Source organism: Salminus brasiliensis, chromosome 1 (genome assembly GCF_030463535.1).
Source record: "Salminus brasiliensis chromosome 1, fSalBra1.hap2, whole genome shotgun sequence".
Taxonomy (NCBI): Eukaryota; Metazoa; Chordata; class Actinopteri; order Characiformes; family Bryconidae; genus Salminus; species Salminus brasiliensis.
In genome coordinates, this window is record NC_132878.1 from 29,493,128 (window position 1) to 29,509,883 (window position 16,756).

Below are 16,756 nucleotides of genomic sequence, written 5' to 3' on the forward strand. Positions count from 1 at the left end.
GCTAAAAGAGCAAGCTGTATGCTCGGTTTCACACTCTCCCTGGTTCCTAAAAAGTGCACAAATCCCGAAATACGGCATACTGTATGTAAAGCGGTGTACGAGTGGTGGGAAATTCTATTTGTAAGACCTGTACCATGCACTGGAAGAGCCAAATTTTACAAATCAAATATAAATTAATTTAGTTTGATATTTCGCAGTTTAGTTTGTGATTGAAATGTCATTTATCCTACAGATCTCCATGCTGGATGGGTGGATTTTTCGACAAGCTTCTGAAGTTAACCATCTGGTAAACACAACCTCCGGATCAGCACTTGAACGCAGCACAGATTTGCCGGCACTATCAACATGCGGGAGAATCAGGATGTCTGATCAAGTCTCTTGGAGATTACCTAGCAGGAGTCAGGAGTTATGAGGAGTATGTTACCTAGTCTAAGTTCTTTAGTTACTTAGTTTTTAGAAATGTTACCAACATTAGCTGACTAAAAAACATTAGACTAAAAAAGCAAAAGCCAGATAACTTCACCGATTGGCTACTTTTGATGTAGGACATTTCCAGTTTGATTTACAATGCCTGTTTAAACTCCTGCTTTGAATCTCTGGATTCTCCTAGACATAGTAGACCACAAAATGTTATATATTAATATTTTAATGCATATCTGCACAAAGTACCATGTGTTGAACATGTATATACACAGCAGCGCTGAAGTACCGTGGTTCCTTCCTCATTTCCACTGTACTCTTACCTGAAAGTAAACCGTATACACACACACACACACACACACACACACACACACACACCACATTTCACCTCAGACTCCATTATACGTGGCATTCCCATCTCACTGTGCATCACTGTGATCAGACTTTAAATACAATACCCCCCACCATCTGCCAAACTACCAAACACAAACCTAGTATCAAATATAAAAAGGTGCCCTGTACACATCAGAGCCAAACCGGTCAAAAGAATCTTGAGTTTATGCAAAAGCCTGAAGGAATACGGTGTGTCGGCGCTTCTTGCGATTAACGCGTGGACTCATCTGATCTTAATTTAAGCAGTGCATGTAAACAAAAATGGACGTGCCTCGACAAATCATGGCTTCTGGTGAAACAGGTAAATAAGGACAACAACGCAGAGGTACAAAACGCAAGCTGTAATAAATTGGTCTCAGTTGTTTAAGGTACAGACTGCTGGTGGCAGTAATTATCCAGAGAACCGTTATGTGCACACAGACAACATTATAGACAATTTCAAATTTACAATGCAAGATAAACGAGACCAGAACAGTTATCATCTACACACTGCACTACAGTTTCCAATCCAACTGGAACAGGGGCTAATTTCACTTTCAAAGTAAATAATGTCCCGTGGTATATTACTTTACAAGTTCTTTTCCAAAGGCAACAAAATGTGTAGCTTTGTAAGGGCATGCTTTAGAGGTATAGAATTATCGGCTGTTTTAGTTGTCAGCTAGAAAATGAGTTTTAATACACACAGTTCTTGAGTGATTAGCGGGCGTCTAGTAACGTCAAGGGTGTGTACTGTTTCATAAAAAAAAGATCTAATAATAATAATAATGATAAAAAACACATTCCAGCAGTTTGTTGGACAAACACCACTCCATTAGCACGTTAACCGTCCAAACACAGGGACCATCTTCGTTTATGGTGCCCTGAGTACCATCCCTTAACACTGAGGACTGCCAGACCCCTGCTTTTGAATGACCACAGCAGGGCGCATTTCATGCAGCTGTTTGAGCAACAGTTCGAACACGTTTGAAAACCCTCTGTGCACCTCAAACGTCACGTTACTAAGACATGTTAGCTTCTGAGGGTTTTTGAACTCGACAAGTTTCAGCACATCAGACCTACTGCACACGACCGAGGCGGTCTTTAACTGCACGGTAGGAAGTCTCTTGCGTGGGTTAGCGTCCAAGGTCACAGAAGCTTTCCTCTTTCCGGAGGACTGTCTGGACTGCTCCAAGAATTGCAAGAAGGACACCTCAAAACCCATTGGCTTAAACGAGCTCAACTTGGAGTTCTGCTCGGAGGCTTCCTCTTGCGCCAGCGTGGCGCTGGACGACGTGGAGTCCGAGTTGATGTCGGCATAGTTGATTGTGTAACTGTGTGCGGCTCTTAACCTCGTCACTCTCTTGTGAGCGAAAGGCTTGTTCCTGTTACAGGCCACCTTGCGTGGACGTCCTCTTCTGCGCTTGACCGCCACGGAGATATCGGAGCTCGTGTCAGTGGACGGTTTGCTGTCAGAAACTTCTGCATCCTCTGCACTCTCCTTTTCGGAAGTCGGCTTCGAAAACTCGGACTCTCTCTGTGCCATGTTGGGAGCCTTCTCATTCTCAGACATCTCGACAGAGCTTTCCTCGGACTTATCCGTGTCGTCGCTCCTTGACGTTATGCGCTTGTACCTTGAGCGGGGCAATTTCTTGCAGTGTATGTAGTTGCTCCTTTGCTCCTCCAAATACTGTTTGGGCAGGCCATGCTGGACGTAATGCTTTATTATATTTCGTTCAGAGCTAGCCACGGTCTCGCAGCCTTTGATCATGCAGGGGTACTGCAATGGAAACCTCTTGGTGCACACAGCAGAAGCTTCCTCCTTGGTTTTCAAAATAGGCTTCCCATATTTCGTCCAGTGGTTGTTCTTTTTCTCTCTTCTCTTCTTCTCTCCCAACTTCTTGTCCGGTTTCTTATTAACTTCTCGGTTTTCCTTCTCGAGGAAAGGATAAGGGTTCTTCCGAGGACGGCCGAGTTTGACACCTTTAGAGTTCATCAGTTGGAGTTTGTAAATATCCTGGTGTTTTTTCATGGTGTGCCGCAGCAGATTTGACCTTGTCGAGTAAGTGCATTCGCAGCCCTCGACCTCACACCGGTACATTCCCTCTACAGGTTCAGCTCTAGGGACCTTGGCGTCCTTATGTTCTTTGTCAATGTGGCCAATATACTTCCAGAATGCCGTGAAGGTAACTGCACAATTTGGCTGGTCACACTGAAACCTGCCCAAGTTCATGCCAGACATCATAGCGCCTGCTTTGTCGAGGCTTAGCTTGTGGAGCTGTAAATAATGCTGCAGCAGGTCCGTAACCACCGGGAATATTCGGGAGCAGTCTTTGACTTGACACCGAAGCTCTTCGACTTCATTTACTTCACCATCAACTACGTCCTGATCCTCTTCGTTTTCGTTAATCTCTTCCTCCTCCTCCTCCTCCTCTTCGTTCTCTTCCTCATCTTCATTGACTTCGAATTTGGGGAGGTCAGGCTGATGTACAGCTTTGTAATGGAGAATCAGATTTTGCTGGATCGTGAAAGCAGCGACGCAGCCTTGATGGACACAGCGATATGGCCTGTAGGGGCTGAAAACATCGTCTAGGTCTGCTTTCTTTTCTTTAGGCTTTTTGGGTACTTCTCTGGGTTTTGGCAGTCGAGGTCGTCCCAGTTTAGCCTTTTTGTCTAGGGACAGCGAACCTGGTGACGCAATAAATGGTGTAGTCTGGGTAGTCACCAGGGGAGCACCTGTGTGCAGCAATCCTCCAGGTGGCACCTGATGGATATTCTGGCTAGGTGCAACAGGTCTTGACACAAACTGCCCATTTAACTGCTGCTCCATGCTTGAAGTCGTAATCACAGAAGGACCGGATTTGATCACTGATGGATAAATGGCTGTCTGACTGTGGGAGGGGGCTGTCTGCATAGGCCCTGGGAGGATATGGTCCACTGGGCCGACGCAAGACGGTTGCACAAAGGTCTGAGGACTGCATTCTGATTTAATTCTTTCATTAGCAGCCACAAGGCCTTTCTGACCAGCACCATCAATTTGCTGCTGCTGCTGCCCACCATTAGAGGTTGTCCGTTCTACCGGACTATCATTTGGACTGAGCAAATCTGTGATGTTTGGAGTGGTACAAGGACTTCCATCAACCTCCAGGGATCTTCGAATGTACTGCTGCTGCTTCTGTCGCATCTTCGCGATCTGCTCTTGGGAATAATTGTGAACACTTTGATAATGGACTCTGAGGTTTGAGTTTCGTGTGAAGTTCTTGGAACATACTTGACAACTAAAAGGGGCCAATTTAACCTGGTCTTTCCTGTACTGACTGAGCATGTCGTCAGTGTAGTTGTGAAGTTTGATGAGATGTTTAAACAGGGCGTCCTTGGTCATGGCTCTATAACCACAACTACTGCTGTCGCAGGAGTAGCCTGGGATCTCCACAGTGGGGTTCGCAACGTCTGAGGTTTTAGCTAACCCGTGATTTTCTGAAGGTTCAATTGTGACCATGTCTGGTTCAGAGACTTCCCTATCCAAATCCAGTCTTTCAAGTGCTTTCTGAATTTCTGTCATTTCGTCCTCTTTTTGTATAGGTGATTTAGTGGACACATCACTTATGGTGCTGTCTGCAGAAATAGACGCCACAGATATTTGTGCCGAGCCATCAGTTGAGGTTACGTGCTCAGGGAAAGCTTTAGCCCCGTTTCCAAAGTGATGTTGATCACTTGGAGGCACCTTTTGGATTACTTGAGTTGCTTGTTGAGGAACACCCATTGCAGGACTTGATGCAGCAGAGCTTTGAAAACTTCCACTGTCAGCACCTTGACCTTGACACAAGCTACTTTTCTTGTGAAAATCTCCAGCTAATATCTGCTCACGAAGTTTTTCCTTAACACTCTTTTCAGACACCAGATTATGAGCAAGACTAGCCATGGCAGCCAGGAGACCATCATTGGATAATCCACTTGTACTCACACTGGCAGATTTCTCAGTGACCTCCTTCATTTTGTTCAGTGTTTCAGTTTGAAGAATTTTGTCAATAGGATCAGCCCGGTTACAGGAGGCAGGAGAGATGTCTTCGCCTAGCAAACGAGACAGAAGTGGATCTGAAAGACCACTGTCGGAATATAAGGGATTGCTTATTAAGGACTGGGTATAACTCATTTGATGCTGACTGCTATTTTCTTTGATATTCCCAGTGTGCTGAATCACACTGCTTTGCCCATCTTGAGGGTACGAGACAGATGTATTGGTAAATGCCGGTTGTCCTACTCCAACAGGCTCGCACATATGGGGTGAATTTTGCTTGATGGCCTCAGTGGTCGGCTTACTGTCGTTAGCATACGGGGAATCCTTACCACGTAGAAAAGTGACATTGGGGAATAATTTTGGGTCAAGGGGACCTTTACTCACTGTGTGAAAAGGCTGGTTGGAACTCAAATGTCCAGACGGACTGGGCTGGGGCGTGGTCACAGGAGAGTTTAGGAGATCAAGAAATGAGATGGGCAGGTCTGCTGTCAGGTCTGCGTCGTCAAAGGCTTTGCAGTGAGAACGTTTAGATAAATGTCCACCAAGGGATTTAGGACTCTGGAACTCTCTAAAGCACCTACAGCAAATAAACTTCCCATCTCTGATGATGGCAGGCCACTTCGTTCTTCTGCTCCTTTTTGCCTTTTTGATGTCCCCACCATTTGTGGAACTGACCCCACCATCTTGAGAACTCAGTAGAGCTGAAGAGGAACTTTCCTGGGAACTGTCTAGTTGTGGCAAATCCAAATGTGTGTTTCTCTCCAATTTCACCACACAATCAGAATGTTTGACAAAAGGTACAGAATTGCTCTTGGCCGGCTGAGTATAGGAAGATGCAGTTGAATTGTTGAGGTGGCCACTTATAGCTGGATTGTTTAGCCTTTGGGTGCCATCTGTCTGTGGGGGGATGAAATTACATGGGGGATTACTTTGAGGCTGCAAAGTAGGGTAGACCATTCGACTCTGGGCATCTGCCCCTTGGCCTTGTGAAGCTATGTTCATATGTGAAGAGAGGTGGCTGCTCGAAAGGACATCGACGTTTGAAGTCAAAGCTTGGGAGTGACTGGTCCGTTGTTGACTCGAATTGTTCACGGGGACAGAATTCCACGAAGGGTCAAGTGCTATATGAGACTCATTTGCAGTGTGTCCCAACTGTGCAAGAACAATGGGATCTAATATACTCTCCATTTGATTGGGGAAAGGCTGGCTAGTGGGAACTGGCAAGTGGGAAGAGGTAGAGGGATAACTGGTGGTTGGGCAGCTTGCTGGGTAGGGAGGGTGGCAAGTAAGGTTTTGCATTTGCGTTGTTTGAGCAGGAATTCTTTGACCCAGCTGGTTCTGCAGGGGTGCTACTGAATTTGGGTTCCCATTCATAGAAGCGGATTTGCTTGCCATTTGGTGCGCCCTATTATTCTTTCTCACTAGTTTCCACTGGGTGTAAAACTCTGGGTGAATTGCTTTCATGTGCTTGGTTAGGCTTCTATAAGAGCAATATTCCCGAGAACAATTTTCATAAGCACATTTGAATTTCTCCTTCTCCTCTGCTGCTGGTCCAAAGCTGTTTGTGTGCAGTGGCTGAGCTGGTCTGCTTTCAGAAACCTGCATGTTGGTGGGAAAGGGAGTCACTTGAGGAGGAAGCCTCTGAGACACTGGCATTACTGGGGTACTACTATGGGTGGTCGGTGCTAGGGATGCCATGCTATTCCCAAATGGGACTTGATACGGTGTCTGAACGTGGGCCACAGGATTAGGACTATATTGTCCATATTCCGTGTTGTCATTGTTGTAAAGAGGCAAGTTATGGGTTTGTGACACAGAATCTGATGCCTGCATTTGTCCTTGCAACACATCTTTTGAGGGGGCTGTCTGAAAGTCCTCTAAAATGTTTTGGTAAGAGGATGTTTGGGAAACTGGGCATGAGGAGGCAAGGATTGGGTCATTCATCAGCACATCAAGCAAGGAATCTTCTGGTCTGGGTTCATTCAAGTGAGACATGGAAGGGTTGACAGGAGTCTGAATCAGCTGGCCATCCATGTGCGGGGTCTGTTGTTGATCAAGATCTGGATCGGGTGGTTCAGCTTTGTGTGTTCCAGGGTCAAATGCTTGTGTGGGTCCTGGACCAGCACTATTGAGCATGCTTTCAATGGAGTGCTTCACTTTCACCAGGCCAGTCATGTGATTTGAAGGGCTCAATGCACAGCTGGAGTTTAATAGGGGCCCTGCAAAGGTGTCCAGCTGGTCAGCGTCCTCAGATAGTTGACAGGACTGGTCTGGATGAGGCTCTAAAGAATGAGCGCTTTGGCTCTCGGGATTATGTACTTCTACTTTCTTAGTGTCATGGCTCTCCTCATGCAAATCTAACTGAGATTGAGCATGGAACACTTTACCACAGCCAGGCACTTTGCAAGTGAACGTTTTATAATGTTGTGCCTCATGGTCGTAGAGTTTAAAAGCCTCACTGAAAATCTTTCCACAGCCGGGAAACATGCACTTTGCCTTGAACACCGGATGGTCTTTTCTGTGCACAAGAAGCTCAGCATTGGAGTCGAAGCTAGCTTTGCAATTCAGCTGAATGCAAATATAAGGCTTAGTGCCACAATGGACCTGAAGATGGTCATTGAGGTGACTGACATTAACAAACTGACGGCGGCAATACTGACAAACTATTTTTGTGCTCTGCATTTCAAGAAAACGCTTTGCCTCCTCAACCTCCCCGTGATCCTTCACATGGGCAATAAGATTACGAAAGTACTTAAACCCCCTCCTGCACTTTGGGACAGGACAAATGTTGCCCCCTTTCCCATCTGCTTTGACTTCAGCAATTTCAAACTGAGAGCCCATCATATCTCCATTGTAAAAGCCATCAAAGTCTCCATTGCAGTTGTTTTTCGGCTTGGCCTTCCGAGCCTGATTTTCTCCACTTTTGGCATTCAGCGCAGAAATGGCAGGGATGGTAACTTTTTCATTTGCCAGTTTCTTAGTGGTTTTCATCGCTGCCAGGCGCTCTTTGCAAGACAGCTTTACATGTGACGCAACATGTGGGTCCAGAGTTTCTCTCGTTTCAAAAGTCTCTATACATATCGGACAGGTATAATATCCATCTTTAAAGTGAGTCTGTGCATGACGCACTATTCTGTGGCCAAGAAATTCTTTGTCACATAAAACACAATATTGCATGTAAGCTTGCCAATTTCGAAACCTAGCTGAGACAAACCCTTTCTCTCTCAACTTTTTAATTTCTCTATTTTTCTGCCTCTGGTCTGCGATTTCCTTAAGTTCATTTGTAGCATCCAGAAAGTACTCAGAAACATCCTTGAACTCCTGAGGTAAGCCTGGATCATCTAGTCCTTCTGGATGATCATCATTTAGTTCATCGATGGAGGACACGATAGATGCCTCCTCACCCATTAGTCCTAAGCAATGCCGCTTTAGTGTCTTCCAGTCCCAGAACTCCGGGTCAAACGGCCACTGGGTTTTAAAAACTAGGAGAAGTTCACAGCGTAGAGAGGTGGGTATCGGAAGGCTCTCCTCCTCAAGCTTCTGATCTGGTTCATTGTAGAGCGTTTCCACAGCGTAGTATGAGTCAACTGTTGGCTCCAGAAGAAACTCTGTCAGCTGGCAAGCCCGTTTCACTTCCAGGTCAGCAGGCAGCAGGCATGAGATGGTTTTGCAGATGGTGGCCTTGTTGGCTCCATCGCAGGACTCCATTTGGAGAGCGCGTGAACACATCTCAATGCAGGCCGGCAATCCAATCTTGTCCATCTGCAGATCAGAGGTTTTCACATGATTAATCATTTTGCTATCCCAACACAGACTAAATAAAAAGTGGTGGAGAAGACACTCACTTCTGACTGGATCACTTTTATGAAAAACAGCAGGTGAAACACAGTTTTGGCCAGGCGAGACATCTGCCGGCACCTCTCGAGAAACCCTTGCTCCGAAGTCTCCAATCGCTTAAGAAGTTTGCTCCAGAAAAGAGTCAATTCCCTGAATGACAATGAGAGAGGAGAGGTAGTGTGTGAATAATCATAAGATTATGTCCAACAATAGCTATTAGTCATCACCACCCATCACCCGGCAATGCTTCCAATTCAGTTCCACCTGAATTGTCTGGTGGGTCTTTTTTAAATCCGTAGGAGTTCAATTTAAAAAGGAAGTTTTTGTTTCTTCTGCCTAAATGTTGATTTTGTAAACCTGACAAAGCCCGCTATCCACTCATGCAGTTTGCATGACTCACCAAGCACAGTAGGTGTCCTCCTGGAGGAGCTGTTTGCTCAGAAAGCCTGAACACAGGGTGAAAGCTCCTCTTTCATCCCCATCTGCCTCCAAGTTACAAATCATCTCTAGGGCATCCCGACAGTCCACCTTTGACAGCTAAAGAGAAGGAGGCATAAAAGGTTTACTACTTACTGTTTGACACTTTTTTTAAATAAATATTAACCAACCAAGAGTTGGTCCAGAGGTCCAACATGCCAGCAATGGTTCAAAATTTCTTTCGCTTCAGGGCTGCTCACTGAGTCGGATCAGTCAGTCGACTGAAAATCTTAGTTTGTTTTTTCCCCCACAAAATTCACAGTAATTACATTTAATAAAGAATTAAAAGTAGTGGGAGTCATAGTTTTATATATTCTAGCAGGGCTATCTGGCGCACTTGCTAAAAGAAAATGTATGTGACAACATGCACTGGTGGTTCACTGTTGAGGCAAGCAGACACCAAGAAGCTGAGGCGGAGGGGGTGGTAAGTAAGGCTAGCAATGACGATGTTTCAGAAAAGGTTTAAAGTATGGAAACATTTTTAAAGGAGAATTCTAACAAACTTAAATGCAGGCTTGTACACATTCTCTAATTATCTGGGCAGAATTAATACAGGCAGTACGTTTTATTTACAGCCAATTCAAAATACACACTCTGTATATCTCTGCTTGGCTCATCAGAACACGGCAAATGATGATCACAGCTGCCTAGTAATTTCTATAGGCTAGGCAGATTATTCATTCTAGACCTATTAGCTATTTGCTGTGCAGGAAAAAGAGACTGAAGACAGTCAGGAAAACATTTGCTTTTTTATGCTAAATCACAAGTGTTTAAGGTCTAAAATAATATTATTATAATAATTAAATTCCTGTTACTGCCTTAGTCTAAGACACTACTTACTACTCATTTATTTAACATTATTTTCTTTTACTGCTGTCGAAATTTCCCTCATTTGAAAAGCACTTTGCTACCTGTAACATTAGCATTGTAAATAGTGAGCAGCTTAAATGTTGCCCATTTCAAATTGGTAACTGCAGATAGCATTTTTAATGGCAATTTACTAGGCCTGTCGCGATTATTACATTACAGACTTATCATACAATATAATCAGCGCGACCACAATATTGCCCATCGTGTTTACTTGCACATCTGTTTACATAAGAGATGTCACCAATATCTTAACCAGTCACACTGTTCTGTTCTCTCGTCTGCGCTCTGTCAGAAGCAGGACACAAGTCTGTGAGCAGACCGCGCCATCTCGCATGTAGAAAAAGAGTGCAGCATGCGTAATGACCAATACATTAATAACGGAGCCTCTATGCACACAGAACAGACTGCAACAGGTGAAGACGTGTTACTCCAGGATAACTGATGTTTTTCCGAAGACTGCATCATTCCAGCCAGAAAGCTTGGATGAGCAAGTCTAATTGGACTTGGTTTCAAAGCCACATTCCTGTGGGGGAATATCAGTATCACTTAATCGCAATTACTCGTCATGTTATGATAATACAATATTTAGTTCAAAAACAAACCCATCAAAATACAAAAAGTTAGCGTGACAGGCCTACAATTTACATAGATTCAACATGGAAATCAGCTCATTAGCAAGATTTGGAATTTTAACTTTAATTTTAAAATTTAAAAAAATAAATAAAATAAATCTCTAAGTCATTTTACTAAGCAACTCCGTTGCACAAACACATCATAGCATAGTGACCAATGCAACATGCACAAACAATTGCACAGGTATCACCAAACAAATGAAGGAAATGCTGCTCAAGCTCACCTGGGATTTCTTACATTGTAATCATAATGCATGAGAATACCAGGAATCCACCAAAGTATAATTATTAGGTTGTTATTTTATTATTATTTTATTTTATTATTATTAGGATCTTAACAATATTTGTTACTGTTGGATTTCTTTGCCATGGTATGATAACCTTGATCTTGTTGGACTAGGTTATTAAACAACCACTGACATATGTACCATTTAAACTTTTTTCCCCATCCAATCTCCCAACATCATTATATGCTAAAACAGTGTGTCTGAGTAAAAAGAGCAGGGTGCAGCTCTAAGGAGCGACGCTAATTTTATGCTTATTAATTTACGATGTTTGATTAACTAAGGCAAAAGGCGACCAGAACCCAAAGCATATGACTTTGTTCAGAATGACTGAGCATTCAACCGTTCTTTCACAACTTCCTCCATTTATTATAGTAATGCAGTGTTCTCTGAATGTTTGCTAGCCTCTGTGCGTGAAATAAGAGCCAGATTACTGACTACAAGCAAAGGGTGTTTTTACAGCACATTTGGATGCAAAGCCAAGCTACCAGCACTGTGAGGTTTATACCACCGCCACACTGAGAAACATGAAGTAAAAGCTCTAGTGTTTCAGTTGCTCTCAATTCACACCACACCACTGGTTCTCAGACTGTAAGTGGGACATTTAGATGAAAACTGAGAGAAATGCATCATAACTGGTATTTTCTAAAGGTCAACCCCATTTCCAAACAACAAATGTAACACCTGCACACAAACTACAGGTATCCAAGTAGGACACTGCTCACCTCATCCATCAGTGTTTGCTGCTGAGCAACAGTGCACAGGCAAACGAGATAAATCTGCTTGAAGTAGACCCTCCTTCCATCAAACTCTGGGAAATCTGCACAGGCTTTAGCCAGCAGAGCAGCCTTGTCCATGCAGTTCTCTTTAATTAGGTACTTCACTCGCATGTGCAGCAGGTCTGGACCTTCATGAGTGAGGAACTCATAGACTAAGGAAAAAAAAAGAAAAGACTGAGTTAAAGGGACAGGTACACATGAAGGCTTGTCCTCGTATATCATATCAAATCTCCACAGGTAACACCATGCCTGCAACTGCTGCTACACAATATACACTAGACAACACAAATTGAAAACATACTGAAAATATGCTTTATGCCCAAAAGTTGGTGGACACCCTTTCTAATGAATGCAATGCATTCAGCTACTTTAAGTTGCATCCACTGCTGACACAGATGTGCAAATGCTTGTCTAGTCCCTGTGCATTAGATGGGGCTTCTGGAAATACTCTGTCTGTAATGATTCCCACTCCTATTGATCACTGTACAGGAAAAGCACCTTTGTCTTCTTGAGGAGTCTCGTTGTTGAGAATGCCAAGTAGTGTGCTGTTAGCCCAGATGCCGTTTTCTTGAGTGACTGCAGAAAGCAGCCGCAGCTGAGGGATGCCATTCTCCTGCAGGAGCGAATGGGCCATCTGCACAGAAAATATGATTAAACAAATTAATTTTACACTTTCACCAGGAAAACCAACAGAAACAGCAACATTTGGATACCGTACCTCCACAGAGGTTCGAAACTGCGCCCAAAATACATCTGGAAAAGCGGCATGTAACGAAAGCAGAAGCTCCACACAGCTCCTGAAAAGCAAAGCAGGAATATAATGATTAGTCAATAACATTCATTATTGTAAAAGTAATAAGTCATTAGTTGCAGTCGCATCATGAACGATAAAACATCCTACTCATACAGTTTGTTATAGAATGTGAAAATTATGAAAATAGGTTGGGACATCAAACATTTATATAAAAGCGGTTTTACTAAAGAATTAATAAGCATATTCTTCCTAAATTGTGGGGCCATATTATCTAAGAAAACACAAAAACTGGATTAGCATCGCTAGCTCAACAATAAAGTGTTCAGATCAGCGGTACAAAAAAAAAACCAAACAAACAAACAAAAAAAAAAAAAACACCTGGGACATCCCAGTATCCGGTTCTAGACCCAACCTCAATTATTTCTCTGGCAAACTGTGAGCAAAATATCCATGAATGAATAGATGATCCCTGTGTACTCACTGTGAGAGTTTCTCAACCAGAACTGGGGCGTTTTCGCACTGTGGAGAGAGGTGTGTGGACGCTCGGGCAAAACTCAGCAGAGCCACAGCATATCCCTCCAGAACAGGCCATGGGTCTTCATCGCTCCTCCACTGTCCCACATACTCCAGCAGAGTCTACACAGACAGACAGACAGTATTCAGTAAAAACACAAATGAAAATGTACTGGTAGATGGGGGCAAGATCATAAACATAACACTATACTCTTGTGATTTTTATTTATTTATTATAATGTGTTGGCTAGTGAGGGGGCATGATACACTCAGCCCATATTTTAATTAAATTCATGATTGGATCGAGAATATGAAGAAAATTACAGTATTATGCATGAAAAGGTGAATGAATGCTGGGGTGGTGTGCACTAATATTAGCAACAATTATACATATTAATAATTAATATTCAATAAAAAATATTGGCTATTTACAAAATACAGATGAAAGTATGGAATGAATAACCAAACAATTAATTAAAAAAAGGTAGAAGGTTGGTGCATTTTATTGTTTATTACCAATATAAAGAGTATTAATCTGTTTCGGCAGTACCACTCGTTGGCAGAAATGACATTTTCTGACTATTTAAAAACTGCAACTATTTTAAAAAAGTAACACGACTAACTAATCAATTAATCAATTAGTTTGACTAGTCTACTGCTATCAGAATATTAGAATATTGAACATTTTAAAAATTTGATCTGACTGAGCTGGATTTGTAGCTCTGTAACAGCAACAACCAAGCCAATGAAAATGTCCATTAAACAGCTTCTCATCAGACTGCACTGAAGCCACAGCTGAACTAGTGAGTAAACGTCCTAACAAAGGTGTATTATTGCTCCTTCCCAAGTGAAACCAACTAAGTAGGAATGACAAACAGTATTACAATCTGCGTGTGATAATGCTATAAAGATATAATATTTGCCACCACTGTTTTATGGGGGGTGAGTGAGTGTGGGGTCACTGGTAGTTGTTGGCCATTTAAGAATTGGCTCAGTTACTTAGCTGTCTGAACATTTTTTAATATATATACACATTTGTTTCCCATCTTTCAGGTTGGAACATGATGTCAGAACATCTGCATCCAAGGAAGAAACAATTACTGAGCGGCTCTTCTGTTCAGCATCCTTTTTAAGGCCTTGGACATTGTTCACCAGGTGAGCAGAATTACACAACTGTAAGAGAAAGCGAACAACTGCAGACGTTGCACAGAGGGCTGCGTTGTGCACATGGCAGCTGAGCAAGAGTATCTGCATGTGTTGGTTAGTTGGTTATTTACGGAGATGAGATTGGTGACCGTGGTTGATAACACCACTACCTGCCAGTGAGCTACCACATCACGTGGGAGACTGGATTTTGATTCCCAGTCTGGGTGGCTATGCTGCGCTACACCAATAAAAGTCCAGGGCAAGACTCCTAACACAATGTTGGCCCACACCATATTGGCTTAGATTGCCTTGTAAGTCGCTCTGGATAAGAGCGTCAGCCAAATACTGTAAATGTGACCGGCTCTAGAAAAGTCTCGTGTTTGGTAGTAGCGCAAGCCTATCATCTACCATTAGAAAGTAAAGAAGCACAAGTCAGATACCAAACATGTCTTACATTTACATTTATGGCTTTTAGCAGACGCTCTGATCCAGAGCGACTTACAAGGTTACTTGTAATACAAAGGTGAGTCAGTGTAGTGTTAGGAGTCTTACCCAAGGACTCTTATTGGTATAGCGCAGCACAGTCACCCAGCCCGTGAATCGAACCCCAGTCTCCCACATGGTGTGGCAGCTCAGTGGCAGGTAGTGGTGTTCTCTGTTGCACCACACCAAGCTTGTCTTGGTGGATCAACTAAAAACTGGTTCTTTAAAAGCACTTCTATACCAGCTACATTAAAACAACCTGATGACAGCACTTTAAATGCCTCAAACTAAAATGATAAATCAATGATCATAAAGGCATGCATTCAGTTTTCTCGTTCAGAGTTCATAACAGAAGTACATAACATGTCTGAACACCTGGTTCTCTTGTGAAGCAGTGATCTGCAGATACTGTACACTGAGGACGAGGACATTGTGCACTCATAGTAATGGGTTGAGCCGCTGAATCAATACAGAGCAAATAGCCGCCCAGGACCAGTCACTTCTCTATGAACTGATCTCACCAGCTCGGGTTGAATAATGACAGCATTTCAACACCACATCCTCCAAACTGGACGACTCCACAGCCTTTTACGACAAGTGATGGAGATCTGAACCCAGCCACATATAGATAATACACTTGTGAAAACGACTCCTTGTGCTCTGAAGCTCCGCTGTTTTATACTAGTGCTAGCTAGCATAACTAACTACGAGGCTAATGTCATCCAATAAAAGCGGGTGTTTGGTGACACTGACTTTCACTGCTCATCACATATAGCCTCATAGCTTAAAGAAAACACACAAAAGAAGCTAATTTCAAACACTAAACATGTCTTGGTTCATTGGAAATGTCTGACAAAGTGAAAATTGCAGTCAATCAGCTAGGATAGCTAGCTACTCCTTTAAGGAGGGTTAGTTGTGAAGGTGGTTATAATCGTAGCTTATTAGGAAATCTTATCACATATGGGGCTAAACCTGAGGTAGAGCTGCTAAAGCTACTACATAATAATATACTTAAGGCCTTAAATGTTGATAATTTGGTGTGATAAACTCATGCTTCTCTGAAATGAAGCCCCTATCTCCTGAGCCACGCTCCCGTCAGACAGACAGAGCTACAGCTAGAGCTAGAGCAGCTGCTGCTGCTGCTGCTGCTGGTGGTGGTGGTGCTGCTGCTGCTGCTGGACACAGGGTCGGTTCTTTAGCTACGTTCATCCAACGAGAAAGACTGAGTAAACACGCAAGACATGCAGTAGCTGTTAACAGCCCCGGTCTTTAAATGTTCGCCCAGAGTGTAAAATGTGACTTGCATTTTCAGTCGTGCTCATAAATCGCTCCGTGTTTACAGCCGCTAGCTGCGAGGCTAACAACATTAGCATGGGGGATGGGAGCGCTCACCGTGCAGAAGGCCCGGCAGTACTCGGCGGACTCCTCGGCAGCCTGCTCCCGCTGTCTCAGCCGCTCCTCCAACCTCTGCAGGTGGGCCGTAAGATCCATAAGGCCGGCGCTTTTGCCCCCGAGCCCGGTCGCACTCTCCTCGCCCAGATCTAGCTCCTCCTGCCCGTCCGCCATCTTCACATCCCGCTCGGCCGCGTACGCACAACGGTCATCACGTGACGCGCCAGACTCGCTTGCGTCTGCACGTATTTCAGGGAGGCGATTAGTTTCCTTTCACGCCCGTTTTCGGGGGAAGCCCCGCCCTCTGGCGGCGTAGCGCTTCTATTAGTCTCACTTCTCAACCGCTTTCAGATCAAGCCCCGCCCCCTGGGCGCGCGCTGTTCTAGCTGCAGTTTCATTTCACACCCGTATTACGGCAGCGGGCGTCATGTGACCCTCGTTGCAAGCACACACACACACACAGGAGGGCGTACAGACCCCCCTACCGGTGTCCCGCAAGGCTCTGTGCTTGGTCCTCCTCAGCTCTCACTCTACACTCGCTCTGTTGGTGCAGTAATATCCTCTCCTGGGTTCTCCTGCCTCCTAACACAGTCTTGATACGTCTAGCTGACATCTCTTCATGGATGGCAGCCCTTTACCTGAAGCTCGGGCCTAGCAAGACCCACCTGCTGTACATCTCTCGAGCTACAGAGCCTCACGACGATCTTGCCGTGTGCAGAAGCTAGCTTGGTGGCCCTCGTCATCCATCTCAAGGGTCAACTACACACTATACACAAACCCCC

At 44.1% G+C, this 16,756-nt stretch overlaps 1 protein-coding gene across 1 annotated transcript; it reads right to left on the bottom strand.

Annotated features, from left to right (window-relative positions):
• Window positions 1-1,139: 1,139 nt before the first annotated feature.
• znf292b (zinc finger protein 292b) lies at window positions 1,140-16,161 on the bottom strand. Its single transcript, XM_072676714.1, has 8 exons — window positions 15,975-16,161; window positions 12,922-13,076; window positions 12,405-12,483; window positions 12,185-12,320; window positions 11,633-11,838; window positions 9,045-9,181; window positions 8,653-8,794; window positions 1,140-8,569 (listed from the first exon to the last, which is right to left on the bottom strand). Exons 1-8 carry the CDS (start codon window positions 16,146-16,148, stop codon window positions 1,688-1,690), a joined length of 7,911 nt encoding a protein of 2,636 aa, XP_072532815.1. The 5' UTR covers window positions 16,149-16,161; the 3' UTR covers window positions 1,140-1,687.
• Between the last annotated feature and the right edge of the window lie 595 nt (window positions 16,162-16,756).